Raw genomic sequence first — 16,634 nt, 5'->3', positions numbered from 1 at the left:
CACCTGATTAGAATCAAGAAGCAGTTTTAATTGCTTCCACATCCCCATGCTCCCAAGGACAGATGATACTACAGTTTGATGCTCCTGGCAGAGGCTACAGGTAGAGGAAGGGGAAGGGTATTTATTTGACCTAGCAAAGCCCCCGAAAAGTCTGTGCCTCAGACTTTCCACATCTACACAGAGAGCTTGAGATGATATTCAGCCTCTGTTATTGAATTTACTCACAAGAAGTTGGTGGCTGCACACACCAGTGAAGTTGCCAGCCTGAGCACTAGTGAGATTCAAAAAAAAAGGCTGCACTGGACACTGCATGGAGAAAATGATGTACCATCCTCATCTGGTTCTTAGCAAAGGGTGAGCAAAATAGGTTCATTTCTGACCTTTAAAAATATAGCCAAAGGCAGGCCTTGGCCACGTAGTATTTTAGCCTGAACAGCTGAACTATAAAACAATTACAAACTGAAAATAGATACTTTCAACTAGAAGCGTCAGTAAAATAAAAGAAATGCCTTGCAATCAACCGTGTCTTTAGTACTTGCATAGGATAATGATGGCTGATTTATCTCACTGTGAAGAACTTGTGAGCTTCTTTCCACCCATTTACACATCACAGGATTATCTTAATAAGGTGGCCACATTGATTTAGGCATGTCAGTATAAGTAAAGGGAAGAAAAGCCATCATCAGCATAACACAAGAGCAAAAGAAATATTTTCTGAGGGCATCTTTACTACCAAAATCTCATACTTTAAATAAGTTTGAATATTTATATTATGCCCACCGATTAATATGACATATATGTTACTAATTGCCCCAAGCACATAGATTTCTGATAGATGTTTTCATATTTATCACAGAGAAAAAAAGGAAAAAAAAAAAAAAAAAAACGTGATTGTCTCTTAAAGAATTAATCACTGAAACAGAAACTAATATTTTACCTTTAAATCCAACATCTAGCATGGTAAACTTTGTTCTGATTGCACGATTGTGGTAGAAATACTGACAGGTTTTGTGTAATTGTGCTAAAAATGCAAAGCAAAATGACCACTTTCTGTGCTGAAGAGTTTACAGTCAAGAGACAAAAGCTCAATCTAACAGACAGCTCAAGGAACTGCAAGATCCAAGGCAGATACATTTTAACAACTGCTCTGTGATCAGAATTCTCACTAAATCTGGGGAGCTGGTGAAATGAATGGAAAAGGAAATCGAAAGAAATTCATGTACTGCAAGTAAAAATGACTGGGTTTTCTTTACTGCAACATAATGGTGAAAATTAGGCTGGTCAGTCCAAGTCAGAAAAACATCTTGTGTTTTATTTTCTTATGCAAGCTGGTTTCCTCAAAGCTAAGCAGACCCTTAGCGTTTCTTTTCCTTGACCAAATCCAAATTTCCAAGATAAAAACTAAGGTTTTTATCTTTTCCTTTCCTGTCCCTTCCCATCCAGCATGAAACTTTTCTTCATTTTCCCATGCAAGACAGAACACTATTAGATAACTAAACAGCTCTGGTCCAGATTGTGTATTGCCTGAACATTTTCCCAATAAGAACAACGTTCTCCATTTTATCACCAAAATCTACGCTCCCTAGAGGTGAGCTGAAAATGCCTCCTGAGCTGAACTTGCTGCTGGGATGACTCAGGCTTTCAGAGGAATGTATGTCCTGGTACCTTCAACCTACTCCAGAAAATGGTACAGCTTCTCCCCTTGCTGTTCCTGAGACCAACAAGGTATAGTACATCATGGCCAGGATTTGTCTCAAACATTAGGCAGCTAAGAGCTGGAACTGGCTGCTTAAGCTGCCGCTGTTGTAAGTGGAAAGATTGACTGGGGTTCCCAGTCCGTTCTCCATACACATGATGCACATTTACAGATGGCTGAGGCATGGCAGTAAAGTTACTCTTTTCCAGCCATATATCGAGTGAACATCAGATCTGGACTCAAAGTCCCAATTCCCTGCTCATTTCTACCAACCAAACACCTTTCCTCAAATAAACTTTCTGAAACTTGCTAGGGCCTGGCAGTGATTGCCACATTTTATTTTATTTTTTAATATGAGTCAGGAAAAAGGATTTATTTTTGTTGTTGTTCAGAATAATTCAAGGCTTAACTGTACAAACGGTATGCAGGCAAGCTTTCCATTAAATGAGAGTGATCTGAACACAGGAGCTGTAAGATGTTATTTCTGTACAATAGGCCAAAATTATAAATTTCAAAAACTTAAAAATTACGTTTTTGAGCTATGAGAGAGTGTTGAAATTGTGCCTGAAACTCCTAATTTCTCTTTGCATGTGTAGATCTGCAATTAACAAGGGATGGATTAGTTTCTAATTTTAAACATAAAAGAGGCAAACATACAAATTGACAAACAACTACTCATCATTTCCTACATTTCCCCTAGTTTTCAATCCAGAACAAATCCTATGTATGTCTTCTAAATCTGGAAAACGTTGAATGTATAAAGGAAACGAAAACAGACTGACAGAGATGAAATTACCTTACAGATAAGAACTGTTGATTTGGTAAATTCACAAACTAATTTCAATGAACGCAGCTAACAGAGTGGAAACAATTGCCTACCGGACCCTCATTAGCGAACTTCTTAACCAACAGCCAGGTTATAACGTGCAGGGAGCCAATCCACGCCTCCCTGCAGATGCCTCCTGTGGCCCTGGTTTTGGAAAGCACCAATGCCTGGGATTACCTTAAACCTTAGGGCTCATTTATGTTCATCACTTCTGTCCTGAACAGAGACACTCTTAACTTGAGCCAAAGTGCTTTTGACTCAGTTATGTAGCAGACTGCAACAGATAAGAGGAAAAAGTGCCAGAAGTAGATGAGAGAGAAGGGGACTAAGTAACAGTTCAGATTCAGTTTTTGCTGTGCCTATATTCTCCACTGCCTTATAGGATGCTTTCCATCAGCCACTGTACTGATAGCACATAATGTAAATTTTCAGATTGGTTTTTGGGCCATCATCAGTGTTTGTAACTTGGCACAAAGGCATGAAGCAGAAGGAAGAGGACTTACAAGATAATGTCTCAAGAGGAACTTGCGGAATACCCTTCTGACCTGCAGCTCTCCCAGGAGGTGTTCCAGCTGTTGGTGGACCGCCAACATGTCTGTCTCTGCTCTGCCTTTGAGACCACTGTTCTCTGCAGACCAGGTTATAAATGGTGATGATGGGGCAATGTGTGTTTGTGCATTGTGGGGTAATCTCTCCTGCCAACCAAATGGATCTTGAAGCTAACAGGGCAGGACTCAAGCAAAAAAAAACGTGCAAAGACAACGACATCTATTCAAGCCTCCTCTTCTGCCCAGCTCTCAAATGTCTTATCCTTCCATGTGCTGTTTTCTTTTATCATTTAATGCTGATGCCTGTGGATTTTTGCCAGCATTTTTGTGGTTTCTAGACAGGTCCTGCTGAAGAGTGGTATCATCAATTTATTCAGACTTTCTGACCTATAACTAAATGCACCTTGTTTTCTACAGTTTAGGGAAAATGGTGAAGTTCTCTCTTTAATCTTCCTCAAAACCTTCAAGGAACAATTAATTCTCCAACATGGCTTGGGTATTTCATTTTAATACATGTCATCCTACTCCTTACAAGACCCCTGGCTGTTACCATAGTTAGTGATATTTTAGACCTTATGTACAGCATTCCAGTTTGTACAGCCCCGTGCACTTTTATGGGGCTGTGCTGATTCACAACCACTGAAATTCTTGCCCATGGCTGAGATTTTATATATACATTTCAAGATTAAATTAAAAGAAATCTAAGTTGGCTTTATCCTTGGTTGCTGGCCTATAATGCTTTATAAATACCCTACCTGGTCAGTAATGGAAAGATTCAGTTGATAGACTTTTGTACACTGACATGGCACAAACCACATCCATAGGCAGAATTTCAAGATGACAAAAAATCAAACAGAAAAGCAAAACCCAAGTCTTGGCATGTGCAACAGATTTCCAACCCTTCCCCCAGCTCCCCCATGCTTCCCTTGGGCTGTCTGAGAAATAACAGATGCAAATGGGTTACTTTTGAAAGCACAGCATTTCCTCCACAGCTGATGCAGTGCTAAAATCCATCTGAAGCCCAGCAGACATACCCATGAGCAAGTCACCTCTGAGCCTTGCCAAGAATGATACATTTCACCATACTTTACTATAAAGAGAAAACCAGACAACCACCTACTGGCTGCATCACAGCGCAGAGAAGGCCTCATTTCTCCAGACTGCAGAACAGCAATTAAATACATCTCAAGTGATCTATTCCTCACAGGAGCTTAATGCACTGCAATGTTGGCTTGCTTCTTCTCCTAGACTTTTTTTTTCCTTTTTTTTTTTTTTTTTTTTTTTTTCTCCTGTCAGGTGGAGTAATTTCTCTCCTTTTCTTTGTTTCTGTGGCTGGCAAGTTAAAGCTGAATTAAAATCAGTCTGCTGGCTGACGAGCTTTTGATGAAATTCAAGGCTGAAGCACTGCACGTCTTTTATTTAGCATTCAAACCTCCCCTGCTGTTTCAGTTCTGCACCTCAGCCTCTGGCAGTTTCACAGCGTGGTTGCTTTCTCTAGGACAGCTGTAAGCTAAGAGAAGACCTTGCGCTAGGTTAAGATTTGCCTCTGGTAAAAGGATAGTCTGTCTCCAAATGACAGTTTTGGGCTGCATATCTGTATTCCTTCGGTGATTTGCATGTCATGTTTATGTACTTAACTTGCCCAGATACATGCTGGCTTTTTGTCTGCTAGTTTTTCCTGTGGTTACTGCTATCAGCACTTCCAGTTCAGCTTATAAATCTTGAGCAGCCTTCTGTTTGTGTCGTGCATCATCACTAAAAGCATATAGCAGATAACAGCTCATTTTAGCCAGTGCAGTATTTGCCACCAGGCGTTAAGGAAGCGAGCAGACACAAGGAAATGAAATTAGCTTTCATGTGTTCCTCTGACAGACCATACAAAATTCAACTGCATAAACTGGAAAAGAATTAATCCTAAAACCTTTTGTCCAAACTGAGCAACTATGGTATAAAGGAAACACAAAGCAAAAACTCAGCGAGTCTTCCTTTGCCCAACCCACAGCTCAGTGGCCACACAGCAGTGGGAATTAAAAAACGCTTTAGCTTCAGTGACATTATGTCCACTCAGCAGCTTTCCCTGTGATCCCCTGAAGAGTGAAATGCCAACTGCTGTGCCATTCTTCACTACGCAGCATAGACTGTGGGCAACTGTAGAACTGCTAAGCTGTCGGGGCATGGTGTTTACACAGGAATACAATTTGCTGTGGTCCTCTAGTGCTCACGACCCACAGAGAGCAACAGGAAGGAGGAGGTTAGGCTAACGTGGTGCTGGTTTTGAGCCCCATGTCCAGCAGCTGGGCTTGTTACAAGGAACGCCAATCCAGAAGTGCTGTCTGAACTTGTCTTCCAAGCCCGTGCCCCCTGATCATCTGCTATGCAATACGTCAAGTGAGAGCTGGCCTCATACAAAATAGTTACAGCAACACTTGTCAAAATAAAGGCAGAAGAACTTTTGTTGAGGCATTATCTTCTCAACTTTATCTGAGTAACTGGATACTGTCCAAATCCTGGAAAGCACTGCATGTGTTAATTTACCGTGAAAACAGGATCAATGCTTATGAGATACGCTACTGTTTAACACATGAGCCTGCTTTTTTCTCTGGAAGACCTGCCATAGGCATAGATTAATAACATCATTTTTTTTTCCATTTGCCTTTTTTTTTTTTTTGAGGCAGTATTAGGCAAACCTTACTGTTCTGTATGTTCCGCTGTGTATTCCAAAACTCAGATATTTATAAAAGTATCTGATCTGGAAACACTGTGCAACCCAGCTTCCCAGGATGACTAGCTTTGAAGACAGATGAATGGGGAAGCATGTTAATCACCCTGATGTCCTGTCCCTGGAGGTGGTTGAGAAGTGAACCTGAATCCACTCACATTGCTAGTGCTGTAACTCAGCAGTCCAAGGAAAGTAAAAGGGAGCTGGGGACACAGAGTGTTTTCATGGTGAGGTTGTGCCCACAATCAATATGAAAGGAAGATCTATGGTATTCCCTGTCTGTTCTTTCCTCAGTCTTCAAAAGCTCCTGCTTACCTTGAAAGCCTATGTTTACTGTCCTTTTCAATAGAAAGTTCTGTGTGTAGTAACAGGATTTTCTTACCCTACATCAGTCTTTAGCTGACAGCAATATTCATGATAATGTGCTTCAGGGTGTAACTGTGTAAGGTATGAAAAACTTTATCCTTTTTTCAGCTTTTAATTGCATCAACATGCCCGTGAATACTTCTGCTTTCAGAACGTGAGAACAGAAAATCAGCATCTGCCTTATTACACATTTACCTTTTCTGATTTTATATGCCTTCTCCAGATTATACAATTTAAGTCCTGTGCCTGCTCATTCACACTCCGAAGCAATAAAAACATTTAAGTCTAATACCTGTCCCCTCCCATCATCTTTAACTTGGGGTGGATTTACCATGTTGGAGCCTGCAGGTCTCATTAACACTGCCCAACACAATGCACATGGCACGTAAAATGACACAGGGAAAGGTCATGGTGCTGTGCAATCCTGCTAACGTCTATCTAGGTCGAAGCTGAACTTGCACAAATTAAAGTAAACCTCCTTAATTTTCTGGTATCGATGAAGATTAAAGAGGCAACAACTGCTCATACTCAGGCTAAGACATATTTATGGCATGGAGTACAATCTCTGGTTTGAAACTTCTCCCCCGATGTCAGTGAGGCACTGTTAGTTTTCAGGTGGCAAGTTAATTTTTCTGAAGACAGTCCTGACCCCTGCAGGTTAACGTCACTTAAACAACCAGTGTATATGGCAGTGACAACAGAAACAGCATTTGCAAGGAAACTCTAAATGGCTCCCATCCCATACCCATCCTGAAGGTGCACGTGAGGCTAAATAATGTATGGATGAACAGAAAGACTAAAATCCTTACCTGCCCTCCCTTAGGCTGGTATTTGATGTTATCTGTTGATCCAATTTTGGACCTGACATTCTTGAGGTCAGGTAGAGGCTGATTAATAACTCGCAGCTGCTTTGGAGTGGCTGGAGATTTAGGAGGAGTGCGAATTATGGCAACTTTTTTCTCAGTTGGTACCAGTATGGCAGATTTGGGGGTCCCAGGAGTGTGTGGGGTTCTGGAGTAGCTGGGTGTCCCTGGAGTGCCTGGTGTACGGGAGGAATAGCTTGGTGGTGTCCCTGGAGTGATGGCAGTGGAGCCAGGAGTAGTGGGGGTAGAAGTTCCGCTTTTTCCTGTTCTGCTACGAATTGGTTCTGATCCTACAATCAAGAAAAACAGCATTAGACTCACAGAAATACAGCTTTGCTTCTTTATGTACCTCCCAAGACTGCAACCCTGTCTGCCACGCAAGACCCAGCTCTAAGGCGTCTGTCTGTGCTAGTGCTGAGCAGCAGGCGGGAGGCCTGCCTGTGGGACAAATTTGCTTACCAGCCCTGCTAGGAGGTCCCTTGTCACATGTGGCACAGCTGGTAAATCGCCCACATGGTGGCTGAGCTCTCCACACTGCCACACAGATGTGGCTCCCACAACACTTACTCTTCCTGTAAAGCTCATGCAAGGCACAATATGACCGCACTGATTTCCCTCTTAGGAAAGCACTAGAAGCACCACCTGAATCCTTTGGGACTTGGCCTAACAGCCTGACTCACCAGTAAGAACTGTGTCACCAAGTTCAGCGGATTTGGGGGTTAAACCAGAGTGGTGAAAATGTTGATGGCAATCCCGAAACTCTAGGCTGCTTCTGGTCACATACCACCACTCGTCGGCTGCTGTCTGCAGCTAAGCCCCAGGCAAGCATTCAGCTGATGGTGAACAAGTCTGTTGTGTGGATGGGCAGATGTCCCTCAAGTTCAATTGCTATTTTCAAGTAGTGCAGCGAAACAAAGCAGCTACAGAAGCCAACCTTGATTAAAAGTCACATTCTAGTTACACTGACAAGCAAGTTAAAAATATATAAATAGTGGAACGTTTTGTAGCAGCTCCATTCCCTGTTAATGGCATTACCAGTCCTTTTCACTGAGGACAAAAATCAGTTTATTAGTGGCATTGTGCTTTCTGCAGCCAGCTGTGCTGGTAACTCTCAAAGGCAAATGAACAGAAGCTGAGATCTCACCATAAGCTGCTTAGAGGAAAGCTTTGCTAAGAATACCCAGGGAGAGAAAGACCAAACCAACCCTCAAAGCCTGGGAACCCCAGCGCTGAACAGGTGTTATGTGTTTTCACCTTTAAAAGGTTTGGGAATTATAAATGCAATGAGCCTTTCTAGAGCAGTGTGACTAATCAAAATCCCAGTTAAGTGATTTGTTAATCATTCTGTTTATTTCACGTCAGTTAACAAAAACACCAACAAAAAAGCAAATTCTTTACATGACTCACCAGATAGAATGAACATACTCCAATCTCACCTTCAGTTTTCCCTGAACAGTTTCTTCCTTTCCCAACCAACCTTAAACCAGAACTTTTTCACTGCATCAGCTGAGATAGAAAGGGAATCTTTTTTTCCAATTCTCTGTAGTTTTGGTATATTTAAGTTTCATTCCTCAGCCCATCACCACATTAGCAAATACTTCATGGCCTCTCAGTCTAGAGAATGGGCTGCTGTGCCAGCTGGCAGTCACTGGCAGTTTTACCCTTGGAGCATCACCCAAAATTTCAAAGGACTTCTTTTTTGGTAGAATTTAATCATCTACTTCCCTTAGGTTCTCTTAAAAAGGTCTAAAATTGTTTTCTAAAGCTACAGAAATTCTCACTGGAAAGTAGGGAGTCACATCCAATTTCTGAGGCCTAGGCTGAAATCAATCCATCAAAAAGTTATGGGAGTATTTATTAAAATTCTCATTGTCCTGTAATTCCTTTTGGCTTCCAAGTTAATGTAATTAGTCCTGATAAAAGGAGCTGGCTGGTTTACTATCCTCACTTCCTCCAGTGAGTCACTCCACAGGCTAACATCTTCGCATTTCTCACCTGAGAGGGTTTTTACCCTAGGACTAGAGGCACGGGGAGATCGTTACTGTGAAACAACAAATTCATAACCTTAACTGTTACGTTCACTTTTCTAAGATACATCAGAATATTTTGTATTGGCTACTTCACATTTGTCTCATTTTTGTTGTGGAAGACACCCACAGCAGTAGGAGAGAGTTAACATGTGAAAAACATACGGGTGGTCCGTCGTACTGAAGAGGAAAGGGATGTTGTGAGGGAGAGAGAGTTCTCCTCTCTGTCTCGGTCTCCTGATACAGCTCTTCGAGGAGGAAGAATAGAGGAAGGTCTTGGTAAAGAGGAACGTTTTTCAGGACTCTTGCTTACTCCATCCTAATAGTAACAAAATAAAAAGAGGTTTAGTTTTCAAAATGTCCCACTCTAGCCCATGATTTCTCTCAACCTATATACAAAGGGGGAAGCCTCATTCTTTGGGCCCAGTTTACTATTCATGCAGGAAGCTGTGGGATCTAGCCACTTTCCATGCTCTGAGCAGCTCCTTGGTGCTTCTTTACTGCATGAAAACGCTCACTAGAAGTCTGGCTCTGGTACCCAGTACGGGCAGAACTCCGTTTTTGGAGAGATTTCCCTGCGAATTTCCCAAATGTGGTATTTTGCCAGTCTCACCCTACCTTGAACAATCTACTGCTTCCTCAAAATAACCCCTCCCTTTGTAGCAGGCAAAGCCCTTCTTTTTCTACAGGTTTGACTGAGCATGTATCAATGACTGGTTTTACTCCCACTGAAGGCAAAGCTGTATCTCCCAGTGACTGCAGAGGATGCTAGTGGACTACTGGATTACGATCTAAACCCCTGTGAAGCCATCATAGATAGCATCTCCATCAAAACAAAGGCAATCATCTTCTGATCTAAATATGGATGGTAAGGGCTTTTTTTTTCAGTACAAACAGAAAGTAAGAGAACTCCTCTGGTGCTCAGGTGTGAAATTCTTATGAGAATTCACCTGCAAAGTACCCGCAATACTGGGACACCACACGCTACATTATTTGGTGATGTATGATTTGATGATGATGAAGTATAACAATAGCCCCAACCAGTATGAGACACACCAAGCACAGTGAAAACAGGTTTTAAATGACATAACAGTCACCAGCTCAGCATCAAGTAGATTTGCAAGACAAGTGAACAGTAAACACAGGGAAGCTCGGATGAACTGCCAACCATCTCTTTAAATTTATACTGCAACTTCCTGAACTTGGTTCTAGGCGCAGACCAAATTTAGGTCCTAAAGCCTTTGGCTTCTGCCCTTGTTGCTGGTGATAAGAACTGGACACTCTTACACTGCGATTTAATGCGTTTTCAGAGAGTATTAACTGGTTGAAAATTGCTTTTTAAAATTTTCTCCTGGAAGACGAATTGGTACTGCTGGTTTTGCTACTTAACCACGTGCAAAATGGGTGCAACTTGTCAGCAGTCAATGAAGCAGCATCCATATCATCAATAGAAAGAAGACATCTCTTGCTAGTTATAATAAATTTCACTTATGTTTCCTTTGGAGTTTTTGCTTCATTTTAACCTATTTGTGGCGCAAATCACGTAGCCTGGTAATATATTTTCCTGCCACTGGAAATTAATCCCAGGTAAACTTCACAGATAATTACCCAGATGTAGTGGGGAGAGAATGTGATCCAGGGAATTTACCTACACATCTCCAGGCTAACGCTCTCCACCAACTCTGCTCCCTTACCTTAGCATCTGATTTTGAGTAGGGCAGGCAGTCTCTTGGGCCTGCTGAGGAGGGCCGTACATAATAACTGTTTGTATCGAGAAAAGTGGCCCTTTTAGTAGTTAATGAGCAAGCTGAGCTGGGTCTTGGAGGAAGCAATGACTTTGCTTTAGACTTTGAGGCAGGAATCTTTGACAAAGAGGCAGTCTAGTCATGAGAAAACAAAAGAAAACACAACATGAAGCTGGACAAAAGGAAAACACATGCAACATGGACCAAAGAAAATGCGAAGCTATGAATTAATACTTTTCCTGTGTCTGGTAATGGTGTCTATGCAGTTCTGACATGCAAAGTTTTAGTTCTGTGTTGTTTGACTGAAACCATCTGTGTCTGGACAGATTTACTGATTCTAGAGAGTGCCTTTTAATGTAAATGCTATTTTTGCCATGTGTTAATAGGACAGAACTGGTGCCAGGCACGGCACTTAGCTGGTATAACTGCTGGCTGGCTGCATTAGAAGCAAGTGCAAAACTACAGGAGCACCAACACATCCTAGTCTTCTAAAACTAAGTTGTGCATTTCTAATATATCCCTCCCGGCTACACTCAGGAATAAAACAGCGGGAGTCTTAGAACGAGGTTACAGCAGCATTCCCAAGATGGCAGAAGGACATGACAGCAGAGCTTCTTATGCCACTGCATGCACACAAAAATCCCCAGCGCAACACAAACACTGTATTTTGTGCATTTGGTGTCACAACAGGAATCTGTAAACCTGTTTTGACAATGTGGGGTCCTGGGATAACGAAAGCTTTATACGCTTGAAAGGCTGACATCATGTGTCATTTTGGGCAGGTACTGCTCTGATTCAGAATAATGGTAATATCCCACCGAAGGAACAACTGGACATCAACGAGGCAGACTGAAAATTCTTTGTTGATGCTTGGGACCTAGCTGCTCTGCATAAAGAAATTTCCATGAAAGAAAAGACGGCTACTTGATTAAGCAACACTGTTCTTTCTCCAACAAGGATAACTGAAATGACAAAGAACAATTGCAAGGCTGTTGTCTTGGTAATGTAGTCCTGATTTGCTCCGTATTCATACAAGCATGAAGTTACTAATAGGAGCAATCTCATTCTAAGTACAGGATTTAGTGGGGGAACTTTAGCCATGAAAAAAACGGCATTTGATCTCAGCCAGTCATCTAGATTTCCTCAATGTTCGGAAAAGATGCACGAGTTATTCCTCGAGTTGTCTTTTTTAGGAAATGAGAAAAGAATGGGATGAAACATAGCTCACAGTTGTTCAGCCCCCTACGGACTGGCATCTGGATAAGGCTACATAGCCAGCCTGAAGAAAACTGCGGCTGGGGTCATCCACAGCGTGTATGTACTAATGAGCACAATTAGGAGTTACAGAGCTGCCTAACAGCTCCAGCCCTACAGTACAGCTGTGATGTCTATGGATATCACTAGCCCTGTCCAGTAGCTCTACTGGCCATGACAAGAAATCTATTCAAAGGATCGGAGTGCTTCACTAGCAAGAAAGTATTTCTAGACTGAACTCTGCAACATATTTATCTTTTAATAATGAAAATAATTATTTTAAACAGAAACTGAACAGTGTGTGTTTCTCTCACAACAAAGGCTTCTCCAGGCTTTGACTGATTTGTCATAATTGAATTTACAGGTACCATCCACCTGAGAAAATCTGGGCTGTATTTCTAAGAACACTAATGCTGAAACTATGTGGAAGCATAGCATCTATCTTGTGTGGCTCCAAAAAGCAGACATTATGCCAGCACTTTTCACCGGGGTTTCTGAACTTGGGATATAACTAAGCATGCACAGTTTGAGGCCCAAATGTTCATTCAGTCATTTTCAACTTGTCCAACGTGAGGGTCATGCAACAAGACCCCAGCGAGACTGGAAAATCCTTGCAGATTTAGATCCTAGGCACAGTGCAATCTGGGAGATCCCATCCTTTTCACTCAGAGTGCACAGTGTCCTCCATGAATATGTGCGTCTAATGGGGATGCTAAAGATGGACGAGACCGAGATCTTTCAGTGGAAGGCCTGGGGAAAAGGCATGACCCTGAGCTAACACATTGCTCTGGCATTAATACAACCTGGATCCCCTCTGTTACTTAGCAAGCAAGGCACTTTTTAGCATCAGTAATAGCAGCAGAGTCTGGCCCAAACAGATTTCAGTGACATGCTCAAGACTGCTAGAGCAAGGAAAGAAACCGAATGCTTCAATCCCTGCCTGCGCTTCACCCAGAACACTATTCCCATTACGTGAGCAATAGATTACATTTAACCTCTGCTGTAATTCATACTGCTGGACATGCCAGCTGTCCACAGGACGAACATCTATGTAACCCTAGCCAAGACCCAGTGATTCGGGGACTGCTGAAGCTGGGATGCAGAAATCTCAGTATATTTCAGAGGCACTGCTAAGGCATGGCCAATATTCTCAGCATCTCGCTACCACAGGTACACAGCTCCTTCCAGCAGATGGAACTGCTTAGCCTTTCCTGAACTTGTTCTGCAAAGCACTATGAAAAATGTAGTTTGAAGACAGATAAACTGACTGGGATGGATGATCTAACATTACCAGCGGAGAGGAAAAGGCTGCACTTGAAGGACATAAAAGCTGAAAATCGGGAAGGAATGCAACAACAAAAAGGAAGAGGACTTTACAAAAGCAGAGGTGAAGACAAGGCACAAAAGAGAAAACATCCAAGAGATAAGCGAACAAGGCAATCAGCGAAGGGAAGCAACAGGGAGAGAAAGGAAGGAGGGACTAGACTTCTAATCTTTGCCATAAGGTAAAGGACAGGAATAAGAAAGGTGCATAGAAAACAGATCATTTCAGAGAATGACTTCGCAGTGCTTGTCCTTAGAGCACTCCATGATCACAGAAGGCTCTGAAAATGGGCTAGTATCAACTTCACTCAGGTGTTGATCAGCCCCCGAGAAAAGACAGTCACAAACCATACTTTTGACTAAGGAGCAAAGCCCACCGAGGTATTTCTTTTGTACTAGGAAAGAAGTTCTAACAATTTCCCAGTTACAAGCTGAAATGGGCCAGACATCTAAAATTACATGAAGTCCTAGAATCCGTGGCTGAATTCAGGTCTAAATTTCAGTGCTGCTTCACAGCCTCAAATCAGCTATGCTGCTTTCATCATTAACAATTTCTTATGATTCATAAATAATGTGTAGCACTTTATAAGACACAGTTCTTTGTTCCCCAAATAAATGACAATCTGGTTAGACAGACGAAACAAACCAGCCATGGAATATATTAGGAAATACAGGGGAATCCTAAGGAACAGCCACAGTTAACGATGGCTAGCAATGACAAAGTATTGCCACACTGCAGATGTAAGTTAGTTTGTGTCAGTATCATGAAAGAAAGAATTGCATAGTGGATAGTGAAGGAAGGACGATTTGTTGGGGATTTTGGAATGGTAAGATAGAGTGAGCACGGGGTCAACACAGGAGCAGGGCAGAGAGACACTTTGCTGTAGTACTGCTGTATTTCTGCAGTATTTGCAATATTTACTGAAGAAAACTCAGCAGAGGAGAGGCAGAAGCAGGGAGCAGAATAGGCTGCAGAGCAGCTGAAGGCAGGGCACAGGACTGTCAGGGTAAAACAGACAGAAATCAGTGGTCCAGGAACTAGTCAATCCGAAAGCACTTATTCACGTGTTAAATGCTACTGGCCAATAATTTCCACACAGGCAGGGCCTCCGCAGGATGCATGCGTATGTAATGGTGCATCAAAATATACCCAGTGAGTCCTGGGGAGGATTTCTGCCTAGGTGGCAATAGAGCAAGGTGGCAGCATGAGCTGGGTGCCGTGGAAAGGTCCAAAGGACACAGCTTATCCCAGAGGATGACCTTGTTCAAAACGCTGAACACCATCCAACTCCTGCAGCTTGGAGTCTGTGTGCCCCCTATAGATCTGCAAGCTGTCATCATCATCTACATGGGCTGTAAGTCAGAGCTAGTAGAAATTATTATTCAGGAAATATGGGTTTAATTACCTTTTTAAATGAATAATGAATATGTCAAACCAATTCTAAATGGAACACACAATGAAGTACTGAATTAACACAGGAAGATCAGAAATAAGGACAAAAGGAGACAATAAAGATGGGCAATAAGATGATTTTACTCACTGAGAGTTTTTCCTTTGCTTGTTTAAATACACCAGGAGCCTGGTTTGTTTCACCACCTGCTGCTGAGAGACCCAAAGAAAGACTTGATGGTTAAAAATAATAGTAATAAGCATTTCCACTTAGTACACTTGTTAGAACACTCATATACCTTGTAACTACCATGCAAAACAATTACCTTGTCAAGTAGTCTCAGTGAACTGTACGTTGAAATGTGCTTACCTTAAAAATGTCCAGTATTCATTTTACTTGAGGTAAAGTGGGATTGTATATATTTCAAACAAATCCAAGTTTTGTACTTATGTCCCTGGAAATCTGGGAACCACAGTAAAAAGTTCAAAGAAGAGCAGACAGATGTAAGAGACTCTAGTTCTGAAGGTCCATCCTAAGACACCTTACCACCCTGATTTTCAGAAAGTTCTGAACAACTGTCCTCTAAAAATCAGGTTCCTTTAAGCTATCCACAAATGAAAATTTTAAAATAAAGGACCCTGAAGTCACCACTTTTAAAAATATTAGCCAAAATTGGTAATGGAAAGAGAGCGATTGACTACTGAATTACCACTACAATCGTGTCAGTAAGGTCAGTGTGTCATGGCTCAACCAAGCCCTCAGACTTTAGCATTCACATTAGACCTGTGACATCAAGTATAATAAGGCACCACTTTGTTTATCTGATACAACATGATTTGAGATGAGATTTTTCTTTCTGACTTAGATTCTGTCCTTACAAAATTGTGGAACAAGGGAGCTTTTCAGAAAGCAGGCTATTAGGTCCACTCCAACACCACTGCTCAGGAAGTGATTTGCTACACAAAAGCTGTCTAGATGTGAAATCCTTTGGCATCTGTGCCAAAACAGCCCTCAATAAATAAAGAAGCAAGATAGTGGACACGGATGACAATCTTTAGGATGTCTTCTAACTGTAAAACCAGCCCTAACACAGTGTACGGGACACAACCTATTTTCTCCTCTCCTCGTATCCCAGGAATGGTGAGAGGATCTCTGTTTTTCTGCCACACTTCCCACTCAGTAGTTCTGCCCTCTGAACATAATTTCCTTGCTGCTTTCCTAAATTGAAGGAGTAGGAAAGAAAACTTTTCAGGAGGAAATTAATATAGATGGCTGCAATACAACACTTCTGAATCTGTACCAGGCTTAAGTACAGCAAAGCCCTCCTGTATCACATTTTACCCCATCTGTTACTGCTGGTTTTGGTGTGTTTTGCATCTCTTCTAAATAATCACAAATAATACATTTCTTCCTTCCTTCGGTACTGAACCCAAATCAGCCACCACTACGAAGTGGAAAGCACAGCTGTGCTGCTCATGCTGACTTACCTGAAAGCACCACAACTCCTCCATCTGAACAAAAGATCTCTCCGTGCTCTGATACCAGTTTAAGTACACAACAAACGTGTTTTACCTCAGGGGTGACCCCAGAACTGCAGACATGGAACAGAAGCGTATTGCATACTGACTCCTGCTCATAACCGGGCAGTTGGCCTGGCCTTGCCCCTGTAACCGCTCCTCTCATGGCACAACAGCAGCAGCATCTCACAGCCGAAGCAAGAGCTGGGCTGAGGTTTCGCTCCTGTAACTACATCAGGCAAGGCAAAGATTACACTACTCTTTGCCCAGGCAGTTTCTTTTCCAAATGGCAAGGATGAATCTCAAACAGTGGTCCCTCCCTCGAGGACATGGCAGCATACGTTACCAGTACTTGCCAG

General features: G+C 42.1%; 1 protein-coding gene across 25 annotated transcripts in view; it reads right to left on the bottom strand.

Moving 5' to 3' along the window:
- Positions 1-16,634, bottom strand: part of MAP2 (microtubule associated protein 2) — a 195,364-nt gene that overhangs the window by 12,507 nt on the left and 166,223 nt on the right. For 18 of the 25 annotated variants that reach the window (XM_035331554.1, XM_035331548.1, XM_035331556.1 and 15 more), the window contains 3 exons: positions 14,909-14,970; positions 9,211-9,364; positions 6,965-7,308 (listed from right to left, as the gene is read on the bottom strand). In XM_035331554.1, coding sequence (XP_035187445.1) covers positions 6,965-7,308; positions 9,211-9,364; positions 14,909-14,970 — 560 coding nt within the window. Of the gene's footprint in view, positions 1-5,783; positions 6,831-6,861; positions 7,309-9,210; positions 9,365-14,908; positions 14,971-16,634 lie in introns of those variants that run through there. The other 7 variants (XM_035331552.1, XM_035331558.1, XM_035331570.1 and 4 more) reach the window with 2 other exon arrangements.

Source organism: Oxyura jamaicensis, chromosome 7 (genome assembly GCF_011077185.1).
Source record: "Oxyura jamaicensis isolate SHBP4307 breed ruddy duck chromosome 7, BPBGC_Ojam_1.0, whole genome shotgun sequence".
NCBI lineage: Eukaryota > Metazoa > Chordata > Aves > Anseriformes > Anatidae > Oxyura > Oxyura jamaicensis.
This window is presented reverse-complemented; position numbering and strand designations above follow the sequence as displayed.